The 14,387-nt window shown below is 46.0% G+C and overlaps 1 protein-coding gene across 2 annotated transcripts in view; it reads left to right on the top strand.

Moving 5' to 3' along the window:
* The window catches only part of TMEM132A (transmembrane protein 132A), an 849,435-nt gene that overhangs the window by 228,209 nt on the left and 606,839 nt on the right, over positions 1-14,387 (top strand). For both annotated transcript variants that reach the window (XM_075349137.1, XM_075349136.1), the window contains exon 4: positions 13,042-13,343. In XM_075349137.1, the coding sequence (XP_075205252.1) occupies positions 13,042-13,343 (302 nt within the window). The remainder of the gene's footprint in view (positions 1-13,041; positions 13,344-14,387) is intronic.

Below are 14,387 nucleotides of genomic sequence, written 5' to 3'. Positions count from 1 at the left end.
GCAGTGCAGGGGGAGGTTACTGGAGAGTAAAAGAGGTGCGGGGGAATGTGTGGGAGGGTGCAGGGAAGGGGGCGGGGCTCATCGCACTGTACAGCCCAGCAGGGAGGCGACATGCTGTTCCACATTTGCATGTCAACATGGCCCTGCCCATGTTGACATGAAATGACCGGAAGCAGCAAAATCGCGGCAGGAGCGGTCACATGACCGCTCTGAGCCGGGGAAGAGGGGCTGAAAGCAGGGCAGGTAAGTGGTCTCTATCTACTTACCTGCCCCAATGTAGCCCAATAGGGAAATAAAAAAAAAAAGTTAAAGAAGCAGGATAACCCCTTTAATGATTTAAAGTTGTTCCCGGACCTGTCTGCTGCAACTCTGGCAAAAAGAAGAGAATTTTCCCAGTTCTCCAGAATCCTGAGGGAGCATGATATCTAATATATAAAGCTCAACGTACGCATGTGTGTATGTATGTATGTATATATGTCCGCTAAAGGAATTTGCACCGTCGCATTTACAATCACGAAATGTTGCACAGACGCCTCATGTGACTCAGGGAGCGTCGTAGACTATGTTTTGACAGGGAAAATTTAACCCTGCACTTTACAGTTACTCTCCAAATTCTGCCTCCATTAAACTGAATGGAGGTGAGAGCTACAGGCTATTAATAGCAACTGTCAGTGGTTGCTATAGGAACAAAATAAACTGTTAGTATAAGAAGCTTATGTGTGAGGTAATATGATGTCGGTGGTGAGACAGAAAAAGAGAGACATAAACAGACAGACAGACAGACGTGGAAAGAGACAGACAGACGTGGAAAGAGACAGCCCGGGCAAAGAGACAGCCAGGGTAAAGAGACAGCCCGGGCAAAGAGGCAGTTGGGCAAAGAAAGACCTGGAAAGAGACAGACCTTGAAAGAGACAGACGGGCAAAGAGACAGCCCTGGAAAGAGACAGACTGGCAAAGTGAGACCTGGAAAGAGACAGCCCTGGAAAGACACAGCCCGGGCAAAGACACAGCCCGGACAAAGAGACAGACGGGACAAAGAGACAGACGGGGAAAGAGACAAAGACAGACGAGCAAAGAGACAGACCTGGAAAGAGACAGATCGGGAAAGAGACAAAGACAGATGGGCAAAGAGACAGACGGAGAAAGAGACAGATGGGCAAAAAGACAGCCGGGGCAAGGAGTCGGACGGGGCAAGGAGTCGGACGGGGCAAGGAGTCGGACGGGGCAAGGAGTCGGACGGGGCAAGGAGTCGGACGGGGCAAGGAGTCGGACGGGGCAAGGAGTCGGACGGGGCAAGGAGTCGGACGGGGCAAGGAGTCGGACGGGGCAAGGAGTCGGACGGGGCAAGGAGTCGGACGGGGCAAGGAGTCGGACGGGGCAAGGAGTCGGACGGGGCAAGGAGACGGACGGGGCAAGGAGACGGACGGGGCAAGGAGACGGACGGGGCAAGGAGACGGACGGGGCAAGGAGACGGACGGGGAAAGACAGACCTGGAAAGAGACGGACGGGGAAAGACAGACCTGGAAAAAGACGGACGGGGCAAAGAGCCAAAGACAGACTGGGCAAAGAGCCAAAGACAGACTGGGCAAAGAGCCAAAGACAGACTGGGCAAAGAGCCAAAGACAGACTGGGCAAAGAGCCAAAGACAGACTGGGCAAAGAGCCAAAGACAGCCCTGGAAAGAGACAGACGGGGCAAGGAGGCAGACGGGGCAAGGAGGCAGACGGGGCAAGGAGGCAGACGGGGCAAGGAGGCAGACGGGGCAAGGAGGCAGACCTGGAAAGAGACAGACCGGCAAAGAGACAAAGACAGACGGGGCAAAGAGACAAAGACAGACGGGGCAAAGAGACAAAGACAGACGGGGCAAAGAGACAAAGACAGACGGGGCAAAGAGACAAAGACAGCCCTGGAAAAGAGACAGCCCTGGAAAGAGAGAGTCCTGGAAAGAGACAGACGGGCAAAGCGAGACCTGGAAAGAGACAGCCCGGGCAAAGAGACAGCCCGGGCAAAGAGACAGCCCGGGCAATGAGGCAGACGGGGCAAGGAGGCAGATGGGCAAAGAGACAGCCCTGGAAAGAGACAGCCCTGGAAAGAGACAGCCCTGGAAAGAGACAGACGGGCAAAGAGACAGACCTCAAAAGAGACAGACCTCAAAAGAGACAGACCTCAAAAGAGACAGACCGGGAAAGAGACAGCCCTGGAAAAGACACAGCCCTGGAAAAGACACAGCCCTGGAAAAGAGACAGCCCGGGCAAAGAGACAGCCCTGGAAAAGAGACAGATGGGCAAAGAGACAGCCCGAGAAAAGAGACAGCCCTGCAAAGAGACAGCCTGGGCAAAGAGACAGCCCTGGAAAGAGACAGACCTCAAAAGAGAAGGACCTCAAAAGAGACAGACAGACAAGAAAAGAGACAGCCCTGGAAAAAGACAGTCCTGGAAAGAGACAGACGGGCAAAGAGAGACCTGGAAAGAGACAGCCCGGGCAAAGAGACAGCCCGGGCAAAGAGACAGCCCGGGCAAAGAGACAGCCCGGGAAAAGAGACAGCCCTGCAGAGAGACAGCCCGGGCAAAGAGACAGCCCGGGCAAAGAGACAGCCCTGCAGAGAGACAGCCCGGGCAAAGAGACAGCCCGGGCAAAGAGACAGCCCGGGCAAAGAGACAGCCGGGGCAAAGAGACAGCCCCGGAAAAAGACAGCCCTGCAAAGAGACAGACGGGGCAAAGAGACAGCCCTGGAAAAAGACAGACTGGCAAAGAGACACGGCAGGCAGCCAATAGAAGCGGAGAGGCGGAGAGCAGCCGAAGGAAAGACATGCCCACCTCGTTGCTGGCCGAACGCAGGTACAGTGTTGTTCGTCGATCCTGGGGTATTACACGTAGCGATGTTGTTGAAACAATTTTCAAGAGAAATGGGGTTGTACAAGTAATTCCAACAGAATACATGTTGATAATAAATTATATCCCCATAATATTGGATTCCTGAAACCAGGACATACTCCTATACATACTACAAAAAATGTGGAAGCCACACAATGGAGTGATAAAGTCCAAAAATATCTTTATTAGAAAGGTTCACAAACAGTTAAAAAATTGGAGAACTGGAAAGACGCCGTTCCCCAACAGTAACATTAATGAGGAGGACACAAAGAGAGACCTCACAATATGGGGACCAGGGCCGAAAATATCAATGACTGACTGATATAAATAAATGTACTCGAATAATATAGCAACAGTACCATATGTCAGTCATTATAAACATTAAGCAAAACCCCCTAAGAAAAGTATAGGGATATGTCTATGGGTACGATGGATCTCAAGTCAGATCAATATGAATCGTGTTCAGAGTAAACCCAAGAACATACCAAAGCTCTATGATGAAGGGGAGAAAGCCGGTCCTTGGTCCAAGCCCTACAGCTGTTTCGGATCACCTTTGTAGTACGTAGCGATGTTGTGCTGCCTCAGGAACGACAAACAACCTGCATCCTGCAACAGCAACGATATTTGGGATTAGAACGACGTGTCAACGATCAACAATTAGGTGAGTAATTTTGATCATTAGCGGTCGTTCGTACGATTCACACACAACGAAGTCGCTAACGAGGCCGGATGTGCGTCACGAATTCCGTGATCCCAACGACATCTCGTTAGCGATGTCGTTGCGTGTAAAGCCCCCTTAACCCTTTACCCTCAGAGGAATTGTTATCGGATTGTCTTGGAGTATTCTAATGTATGGAGCCCTCATGTGTGGGCGGTTGACAAATGTAATCTTCATTTACCATTTATGATTTTGTATCTGCCGTGTTTTCAATAAAAAATAAGTGGATTATAATTGTGTACTTACGATTGCTCATTTTTCTTTTCTACCCAGTTAATTCTTCTGTATTTCATAAGGCCTATGAAATCACGTCAATAAAAATGGACTAGCAGAATCCTTCTAAGCTTTATGTTGAAACATGAAGTCCATTTTTCCTGCGTGAATCACTGCATACACATATATGATGGGGGAGGAGGGAGCAGCTGGTTCAGGAGTTGGAGTGGAATGATTCATGCATGGACAACAGACTTCCTGTTTCTACATAGAGAAGAGAACAGAGATTTTACTGGGTAGAAGGACAAAATGAGCATTGTAGATACATAGGGCCATATAAAATGATTGCAATACAGTCCCTGACAGAAGTTCTGTTGCTTATCCATGTTATGGAAATAAAAGCTTATAACCTGACTTTAAATTCATCCATTGGGTTCATAAATTACTGTTTTGAAAGCTGAAACCCTCCCAAATTTGGTTTAGGTTATGAAAATAAAGTTGCTGCTAAGCTGAAATATTGATCATTTAATAAAAACAGAAAGGTCAGATTTTCGCAAAACAAAAGTTCTGTCGCCTTGTCATATAATGCACACAATCCTAGTTGACATCCTCACCTGTGCTCACTAAATGATCGGATAATTAGTGGCTGTGTATAAAAAGAAACCCAGCACCCCAAACCTTCATTTGAACTGCAACTTGACCTCTGACAACATGCCAAAAATTCACCCTGCAACCTAAGCTTTGATTATCAAAAGGCTGAAGAACAGATATACTGCAGAGGTGGGTAGCACCTTTAATGTGTCTCAGCGTCAAGGTCAAAGAATTAAAAAAAGATTTGAAGAGACTGGAGATGTTTTTGACAAGCCCAGGTCTGGCAGACCTCACAGGACAACTGCTCAGGAGGAACGTTTGTTGGTTAGAAAATCCAAAGCCAGCCCCTCTTCCACTGCAGCAGAGCTCCAAAAGGCCTGGTCACCTCGTCCCTGTGTCAAATAGAACCGTTTGTAGGGTTCTGTCTCGAAATGGCCTCCATGGTTGAATCAGTGCCTAGAAGCCAGCACTAAACAAAAGGCAATTAAAAAAACGTGTGGCATTTGCCAAGTCCCACAGCCTGCTAAACAGATGGACGCTGGAAAAGTGGCAGAAGGTGGATTTCTCTGATGAATCTTCAGTTGAATTATACCACAGCCGCCGCAAATACTGCAGGAGACCTACTGGAGCCCGTATGGATCTAGAATACAGTTAAGTTTGGTAATGGAAAGATCATGGTCTGGGGTTAAATTCAGTATGGGGGTGTGCAAAACATTTGCAAGGTAGAAGGCAATATCAATAGCCTAAAATATCAAGAAGTATTAGCTACCTCTTACATTCCCAATCATAAAAGGGGTCAAATTCTGCAGCAGGATGGTGCTCCATCTCATACATCCATCTCTACAACAAAGTTCCTCCTGGCAAAGAAGATCAAGGTGCTCAAGGTGGCCAGCCACTAGACATGAGCATCATTGAGCATGTTTGGGGTAGGATGAAAGAGGAATCTTGGAAGACAAAACCAAAGAATCTAGATGAACTCTGGGAGGCATGTAAGACTACATTCTTTTGCTATTCCTGATGACTTCATCAATACATTGTATGAATCATTGTTGAACCACATGGATGCAGTCCTTCAAGCTCCTGGAGGTCACACAAAATATTAAATATGGCTCTAATAGCACCACAACTTCATTCACCAATGCTATGCAAGGTATCTTTGTAATCTTTGTATTAGAAGTTAATTACTTGTTTGAATTTCACATTACTCTCTGTGGGCAGCAAAACTTTTGTCTTGCCAAAATCTGACCTTTCTGTGTTCATTAAATGATCAATATTTCAGCTTTGCAGCAACTTTATTTTCATAACCTAAACCAAATTTGGGAGGGCTTCAGCTTTCAAAAGTAATTTATGAAACCAATGGATGAATTTAAAGTCAGGTTATAAGCTTTTATTTACATAACATGGATAAGCGACAGAACTTCTCTCAGGGACTGTATATTAAGAGGATGAAAACTTAATGAGCCTATGATTAAGGACTCTCTTTTGCGTCGGAAACGCGTCAGGCTCTTCTGAATATGGATGGACTTTTTTAATATAATTATTATTATTATTATTATAATTAAATATTATTAGTAATATTATTATTATTATTATTATTATTAATTAACGTTGGATGTGCCGATATTTTTTTCCTCTTATTCAAGTTATAGTCCACCTGGCGGACTTCATATCGTTGCACTCCATGGATGTGTGGTGACCTATTCCATTGGGCTTGTCAAGCTTTCCTCCACTTCGTCTGTAGTTGAAAACTTAGATGGTTGATAAAGGCTATTCTTTGATGCCTTTTTTTTGTTAATAATGTCCTAGATACATGATTCTTCTGGTCAATACAATTCTGTAACTAGAATAATTTCGGCACACCATTAAAAAATTATAAGAGTTTGCTTGAAAATAAAGAGTGGACTTTCATTACAAACAACTATTTCTGGACTCTTATAATTTTTTATTGGTGTGCCGAAATTATTCTAGTTACTATTGACCTCATTTTTTCGAGCACCCAACCTTCTGAGTGATCAGATGCTACTCTCTAAACAATAAAATTTCAGTGTTACCAAACTCTAGTTATCTTTTAAGTGGTAAAAAATTTTTTTTGCATAGCTAGCTAATATTTTTATTTGTACCTTTTTGGTATAAATACGACGCTTTTATCACCTTTTTTTTTTATGGCAGGTAACTTGTTTATTACACTCCAAAACTATAGTACTACTGTATACTGTTAAAATTACTGTCTTGTATGAAGCCTAGCCTGCAGCATGCATGTCAGGCATCAGCAAACTGCCACTGCAATGACAACCCATATTCAAAGGCTTGAAAACCAGAAAAAAAGCACCTAAAGGGTTAGTACGTCATGATGTTGAAACAGAAAAAGCCAATAAAAGGCCTCATCTAGTTGTGACTGAGTGCACACTAGAAAGTGGGTGCATCGCAACAGCAGCAGGTCAGCTTGCGATTGCATGGAGTCTACCCTGTCGTTGCCATATAATGAAGGCCATGTGAACCATAATGTAGAGAAAAATGTTGGGATGTGACTCGTCAGGGAGACATGGCACCCTCTGCAGTGGCATGCACTCTTGGTGGAAGCTTCTATGCTTCTTGGGTAGATTGTTGACTAAGGATCACGCCTGCTTTGTCCACACTTCTGATGATGATATTGTGGTTATTCCTAAGGAACTTCAGGGACATCTGTTCTGTCCTTGTGAATTTCCAGTGTTTTGACGTCTGTGTTGATACATCTGAACTCTCTAGCTACCATTGTGAAAATCATCTCTACCGAGATCACTGCTGAGTCACAGATTCTGTGACGCAACAAGGACCTCGCCAGCAATCTCGCTACGTTTTACACATAGCAGCTACCAGGCCCCTGCTGTGAGATCGCTGGTCGTGTCGGAATGGCCTGGATCATTTTTTGATCATTGAGGTCCTGCTGGGCAGGATGCATCGGTGTGTTTGATGCCTTACCAACGACCTCGTTGACGACTCAGAGCTCAGAAAGCTACAGCCACGTAGGCGTGCAACAACCACCAAGATCGTTATACAGGTCGCTACGGTCGCTGTATCGTTGACCATTGTTTTTGTTGTTTGGTGTTGTTAAGATTAAAGGCTTTTAATTGTTACAAGAAAGCTCAGTGAGATAATCCTGATTTGGAATCCGCAAGACGACCTATTCGACATGATAATGATGTTCCCATACCAGTGTTTACCAGACTACCAAACCTTCCACCGTCAGACTCCGAAAATAGTAAGAGATTGGAATGTATGGCAAGTAGTTTTACTGGAAGGGAATTTGATGGAAGCTTGTTAAAGCCTCAACCATTAAGCCAAAATCAACTCAATGACCTGATTTGAAACTTAAATCTCTCCAAGCAAGCACCTGAACATTTAGCGTCCAGACTTTACAAACAAAATCTTATAAAGGCTGAAGTTAGGCTGAAATTTTAAGAGGCAAGAGAAGAGCGGATTCTTCCATATTTCAACCAAGAGCAAGAACTTGTTGAATGATATCCAAGGAAGTGTACTTCAAATGGTACTAGCGGACTTTCGACTGGCAGCTTTTTATAGACCACTCCATTAGACGCTTGCAATGTGTTCTCTTGCACTATGGTAACCGTTGTATGTCTCTTCCCATTGTTTACTTAACAAAACTTAAAGAAGAATATGAAAATGGAAAAATCGTAATACAGAAAATCTGTTATTTACATCAGTAGTCGATTTTTGTTGATTTGAAGATGGTGAACTTCTTGCTTGGACAGCAATCTGGATGCACAAAATACTTGTAACACCAGCGTTTCTGCCCTGCTCTGCTTACTCCACCTAGAAAAGACACTGACATATTCATTCCTGTGCCGGCCACATGTTCCTCCCGCCTCCTGCTCTGGTCCCCGCTGCAGCTTCCAGGGCTGCGCACGTCTCGCAGGTCTCCTGGCAACGTGCTTAGGGCACATGCTCCCTGCTTCTTAAAAGGACAGCGCGCAAACTCTGGAAATGTGCACATCACTGGGAGACACTGGCTATTTAAGTCACCTTCCCTAGTTCCTTGACTTACAAAGCGGACCAAATCTGAGTTTTTGAGACTTTTATACTATTTTCCAGAATTTATGGAAACCAATAATACTGGAGCACACCCAGGCACAGGTGCACTTTGTGTGAGTTTAGACTGCAAAGTGATACTATGAATACTGACTGTTGATTTCCAGTTAACTTCACACAAACCACTACTGGGGACTTTTGCTACTATATGACCACCGTGTAGTTCTTTGGAGATCCAATCTTAATCTTGATCCATACTTGCAGCCTATTAATCTTTTTTGTTTTTCCTTATGGGCTTTTCCTCTGGCTCAGCCATTGGTACCCTTGGCATTCTCCCTACTCTGGGCTATTTTTCTTTTGCCCTCACAAATTTTCTGTATTTTGATGAAAATTATCAATACAATATATTTTCTATTGATGAAACGTTTTGAATGGTATGTATAGTACTGTTTGTATGTATGTAATTTAATTAAAAAAATGTCAATTTTGAACAGGTTTTAGTATTATTGGTTTCAATAAAATTCTGGGAAATAGTATGATAAGGGTTTCAAAAACTCCGGTTTGGTCCACTTTGTAAGTCAGTAGTCTAATTTAGTAGTTTCCCTATTTATATATGTCTAAGTATGATTGATCCACACGTCCTTTAAATTGTGTGTATTTTTGTTCCTTGTCAGTTTGCATGTACTAGTAATATTGTCTGGCCCTCGATCCTGAACTTGTTTGTACTTTTTCATTTACGCGTCCTGTGACCCTGAACCAGCCTGTGCATCTGAACCCGTCCTGTGACTCTGAACCAGTCTGTGCATCTGAACCAGTCCTGTGACCCCTATCCAGCCTGTGTACCTGAACCTGTGATCCTGTCTGCATCTAAACCTGAACCAGAAACTGTTCTGTCTGTACCAGCCATCTTGTCTGTACCTGAACTCAAAGCACAAGCTGATTCATGTGTACCAGTACTTGTCCTGATCCGGGGACTGCCTTGGAGTGGTACCTGCCGGCCAGGGCCGCCATCAGGGCATTACTACTGTGCCTGGTGTAGGGGGCCCGGTGAAGAGAGGGGGTCCGGACAGGCCTGGGGTAATTACTTAGCTTTGTTAAGCCCCGAACAGGCCAGGCCTTCCCTCTTCCCCGGGCCCCAGTCACAGGCGCAGCAGAGGGGCCCGACCGTGTCGTTTCAGCCACTGCACGCACGGCTAAATTACAGGCGAAGCCCTTCTAGGGCATCGCATGCAAATTAGCCATGTGGCCGGAAGCGAGTAGAGCAGGGAGGCGGCGCGTCATCACACAGCACTGTGATGAGGTCATCACTCTGCGCCTCATCACAGTGCTGCTGACAACAACGCGGAGGTGGCGGGGACGCGGCAGCCAGCGGAGATAGCTTGACAGGTAAGCACTGTAAGCTGAAGACGATGGGGCGATCTGCCACGGGGGGGCGCCGCCGATCTCTGCCCTCTGATCTCTGCCCGCGGGGGGGCGCCGCTAATCTCTGCCCCCTGATCTCTGCCCGCTGGGGGGCGCCCCTGATTTCTGCCCATGGGGGGGCCGCCGCTGATCTCTGCCCCCTGATTTCTGCCCGTGGGGGGGCGCCGCTGATCTCTGCCCGGGGGGGGCGCCGCTAATCTCTGCCCGCGGGGGGGTGCCGCTAATCTCAGCCGTCTGATCTCGGCCCGCAGGGGGGCGCCACTGATCTCTGCCCTCTGATCTCTGCCCGCGGGGGTGCGCCGCTAATCTCAGCCCTCTGATCTCTGCCAGGGGGGGGGGCACTGATCCCAACCCGCTGATCTCTGCTTGAAGAAGGGGGGGGGGCGCTGATCCCAACCCGCTGATCTATGCCCGAGAAGGGGGGCGCTGATCTTTGCCGGGGGGAAGGGCGCCGCTGATCCCAGCCCACTGATCTCTGCCGGGGGGTGGCACTGATCCCAACCCGCTGATCTCTGCTCGAAGAGGGGGGACGCTAATCCCAACCCGCTGATCTCTGCCCGGGGCTGACCGCAGGCCCGCCCACCTCAGCCCCTGTCTTGCTTCAGCTAGATCAGGGGTGGGGAACCTCCAAACCCTAGCATCATGCCTTCCTGCTGTGAGCCTCCTGCCTCCCGGTGCTGTGAACCTCCTACCTCCCGGTGCTGTCAGCCTCCTGCCTCCCAGTGTTTTGAGCCTCCTATCTCCCGGGGCTGTGAGTCTCCTGCCTCCCAGTGCTGTGAGTCTCCTGCCTTTCGGTGCTGTGAGCCTCCTGCCTCTCTGGTGTGAGCCTCCTGCCTCTCTGGTGTGAGCCTCCTGCCTCCCGATGCTGTGAGCCTCCTGCTTCCCGGTGCTGTGAGCCTCCTACCTTTCGGTGCTGTGAGCCACTCTCCCTCCAGTGCTGTGTGCCACATCCCCCAATGCTGTCTGTGCTCCCTCAGACCTTTTCATGTCCTCCAGTCCTGTTTGTGCCCCTCTAGTGTTGTCCGTGCCACCGCCAGTGCTGGCCGTGCCCAGCAGTACTGTCTGAGCCCCAGACCCTCCACTGATGTGTATATGCCCACAGTCTCTCCTGCTGTGATGTGTGTATATGTCCACAGCCCCTCCCGTGATGTATATATATATGTCCCCAACCCCTCCTGTGATGTATATATATGCCCACAGCCCCTCCTGTGATGCATGTGCCTTCAGCGTCTCCTACATGATGTATATGATCTGTTGACTGCACTCCAGACCAAGACAAAAGCAGTTGTGAGAAGCCACATCAATATCAATATATGTGGGTATATATATATATATACACACACATATTTTTCCAAGAGTTAGACTGTAGGAGGTTTGAGGGGTGGAGGCAGAGCTGGGGTGGGGGCGGAGCTTGGGTGGTGCCTGGGCGGAGTCTCAAGGGGGCCCGAAAATTTTGCCAGTGTGGGTCCCCGAAATTCTTAGTGGCGGCCCTGCTGCCGGCTATCTGCAGCACAAACCTAACCTCACCACCTAAGGCTCTAGAGAAGACCAGGTAGCCCGTGCTCCATAACCCAGAGGAGCCACATCCCTGTCCCGGCAGTAACGGTCACTGCCACCCCAGCCATAACAATATCCATGCTTCATGTGCCTCTGGGATAGCAGGGAAAAACAAATTCATTGGACTAATGTGGCATGGCCTACAAGGGAATAAATAATTGTTGGCACTGCAAATGTCATAAACAAGCCACTGGTGGACAAGAACAAAATAATACTTCGTTGCTTTATATGAAGCTAGGATTCATGAACCAATTTGTTAGGGCTTCAGACAAATTGGGTAATTGCTTCAAGTACATTTGTAGATCATTCCTATCATGAAGTGACAGTAAGAAAGCGAGAGACAGGGGCTTCTATGCTATCCTATCCTCAGGGTTACTCCTAATGGTGTAGATGCTTGAGTGATGTGCCTGGCTATGCTCCTGACCAGAGCTAATCTAATTTCCACCTATTTTGATTCCCATAATAAAAACAAGTAAAATAATTTTGAAAATAAAAAACACAGACTGGTACATGAGGAGAGTGGACCCTGCCCGTGAAGGCTCAAAGTCTACAGGAGATGGGTGAGGATACAGTAGGTGAGGGTAGTGCTGGTCGTGTAGTGGTATAGTAGACCAAGGGTTATTTAAATATTATTTAAATAATTAAAAAAAGCCTCATGGGATCCCTTGTAATTTGATACACAGCCATGATAACACACAGCTGGGAGCTGCAACCTGCAGCTGTCTGCTTTATCTGCACTGGGTATCAAAATATGAGGGCCCCATGACATTTTTCCCAATTATTTATTTTTACACTCCACTTTGGGGACCCAAACAGCTAGTGTGAGGGGAAACCAATCACAGACGTCGGCACAATGGGTGGGGTTCAGTCTGACTGCAACAAATCAAACACTTGTTACAGAGGCTGGGTGGGGGAAGCAGTGAATATTCATGAGATTTAGTGAGAAGATCCAGAAATAGTGTGACAGCGGCGCGGAAACCAGGTAGTATAATTGTCGTGATTTAATCCCCATTTTATTTCTTTTTGCAGCCCCCTATAGCCCTTACTAACACCATTTTATAGCATTTAAGTTCTGGTCCCTTAGTCTTATTTAGAATTTGAGATCAAGTCCAGTCCCAAACCGGACTTCAAGTCCAGCTGAACCTAACATCTGTAGGTTCGCCCATCTCTATATGTGACAACTGCAGCCAGTAAATTTTCGGTCAGCAACCCTCCCAAAGAATGCAATAAAAAGCAGTTAAAACGTTGTAAGTGCCCCAGATTGTTGTCACTAAAACACTCAACTCGCCACAGAAAAATAAGCCCTTACACCGCTGATGGAAAAATAAAAATGGAGCGGATCTTTTCACCTCTTAAGCGAAAATCTAATTTAATTTTGGTATCAAAGTAGTTGTATCAACCTGGAGAATTACGTTTCTAGGTAATTTTTTACCATACAGTGAATACCATAAAAAAATATTGGGGGAATAGAATGATTGACTATAGTTTTTAGATCACTGCAGCAAAATAACAAAAATGTGTTATTCCATATATGGGAACATGAAAGCGATTTATGTTTTTTCTTTATATTTGCATATACATATATTGCTTCTATCAATCAGTTGTTTCAAATTTGTGATATGAAATCATTCACTTTTTCAGCTTCCTCTAGATGTGTGTGTTGTGGAGCTTCATTTTCCACCTCCCTGGTTCCTCCTGGACTCAACACATGTGAATATAAGCCTGAATTACTCTGTTTCTGAAGATTGCAAGTACTCACATGACGAATCAGAGATTGCAGGGATTGTACAAATGATGGGTATGAGCTCACCAAAGGTTCAGCATGTAAATGTTGGAGACTTCATGACAATCACACTTCCTGACAAGACTTTGTTACCAGGAGAGGTGTTCACTGCCTCAGTTAGTCTCAGGCATAACTGGACACAACCTAGTTTCACTTTAAGGTGAGAAGATTACCAGTAATGTTGCGATATGCCTATATATATATATATATATATATATATATATATATATATATATATATATATATAATTATGAGTACAGACCAAAAGTTTGGACACACCTTCTCATCCAAAGAGTTTTCTTTATTTTCAGGACTCTGAAAATTGTAGATTCACATTGAAGGCATCAACACTATGAATTAAAACAGGTGGAATGCAATACTTAAAGTGTGAAACAACTGAAAATATGTTTTATATTCTAGGTTCTTCAAAGTAGCCACCTTTTGCTTTGATTACTGCTTTGCACACTCTTGGCATTCTCTTGTTGAGCTTCAAGAGGTAGTCATCGGAAATGGTCTTCAAACAGTCTTGAAGGAGTTCCCAAAGATGCTTAGCACTTGTTGGCCCTTTTCCCTTCACTCAGCGATCCAGCTCACCCCAAACAATCTCGATTGGGTTCAGGTCTGGTGACTGTGGAAGCCAGGTCATCTGGCGTAGCACCCCATCACTCTCCTTCTTAGTCAAATAGCCCTTACACAGCCTGGAGGTGTGTTTGGGGTCATTGTCCTATTGAAAAATAAATGATGGTCCAACTAAACGCAAACCGGTTGGAATAGCATGCCGCTGCAAGATGCTGTGGTGGCATGCTGGTTCTGTATGCCTTCAATTTTGAATAAATCCCCAACAGTGTCACCAGCAAAGCACCCCCACACCATCACACCTCCTCCCCCATGCTTCACGATGGAAACCAGCCATGTAGAGTCCATCTGTTCACCTTTTCTACAAAGACACCGTGGTTGGATCCAAAGATCTTAAATTTGGACTCATCAGACCAAAGCACAGATTTCCACTGGTCTAATGTCCATTCCTTGAGTTCTTTAGCCCAAACAAGTCTCTTCTGCTTGTTGCCTGTCCTTAGCAGTGGTTTCCTAGCAGCTATTTTACCATGAAGGCTTGCTGCACAGTCTCCTCTTAACAGTTGTTCTAGAGATGAGAAGGTGTGTCCAAACTTTTGGTCTGTACTGATATATATATACCGTATATATA

Source organism: Anomaloglossus baeobatrachus, chromosome 5 (genome assembly GCF_048569485.1).
Source record: "Anomaloglossus baeobatrachus isolate aAnoBae1 chromosome 5, aAnoBae1.hap1, whole genome shotgun sequence".
Taxonomy (NCBI): domain Eukaryota; kingdom Metazoa; phylum Chordata; class Amphibia; order Anura; family Aromobatidae; genus Anomaloglossus; species Anomaloglossus baeobatrachus.
The sequence above is the reverse complement of the archived record's forward strand: the minus strand, read 5'-3'. Positions and strand labels throughout refer to the sequence as shown.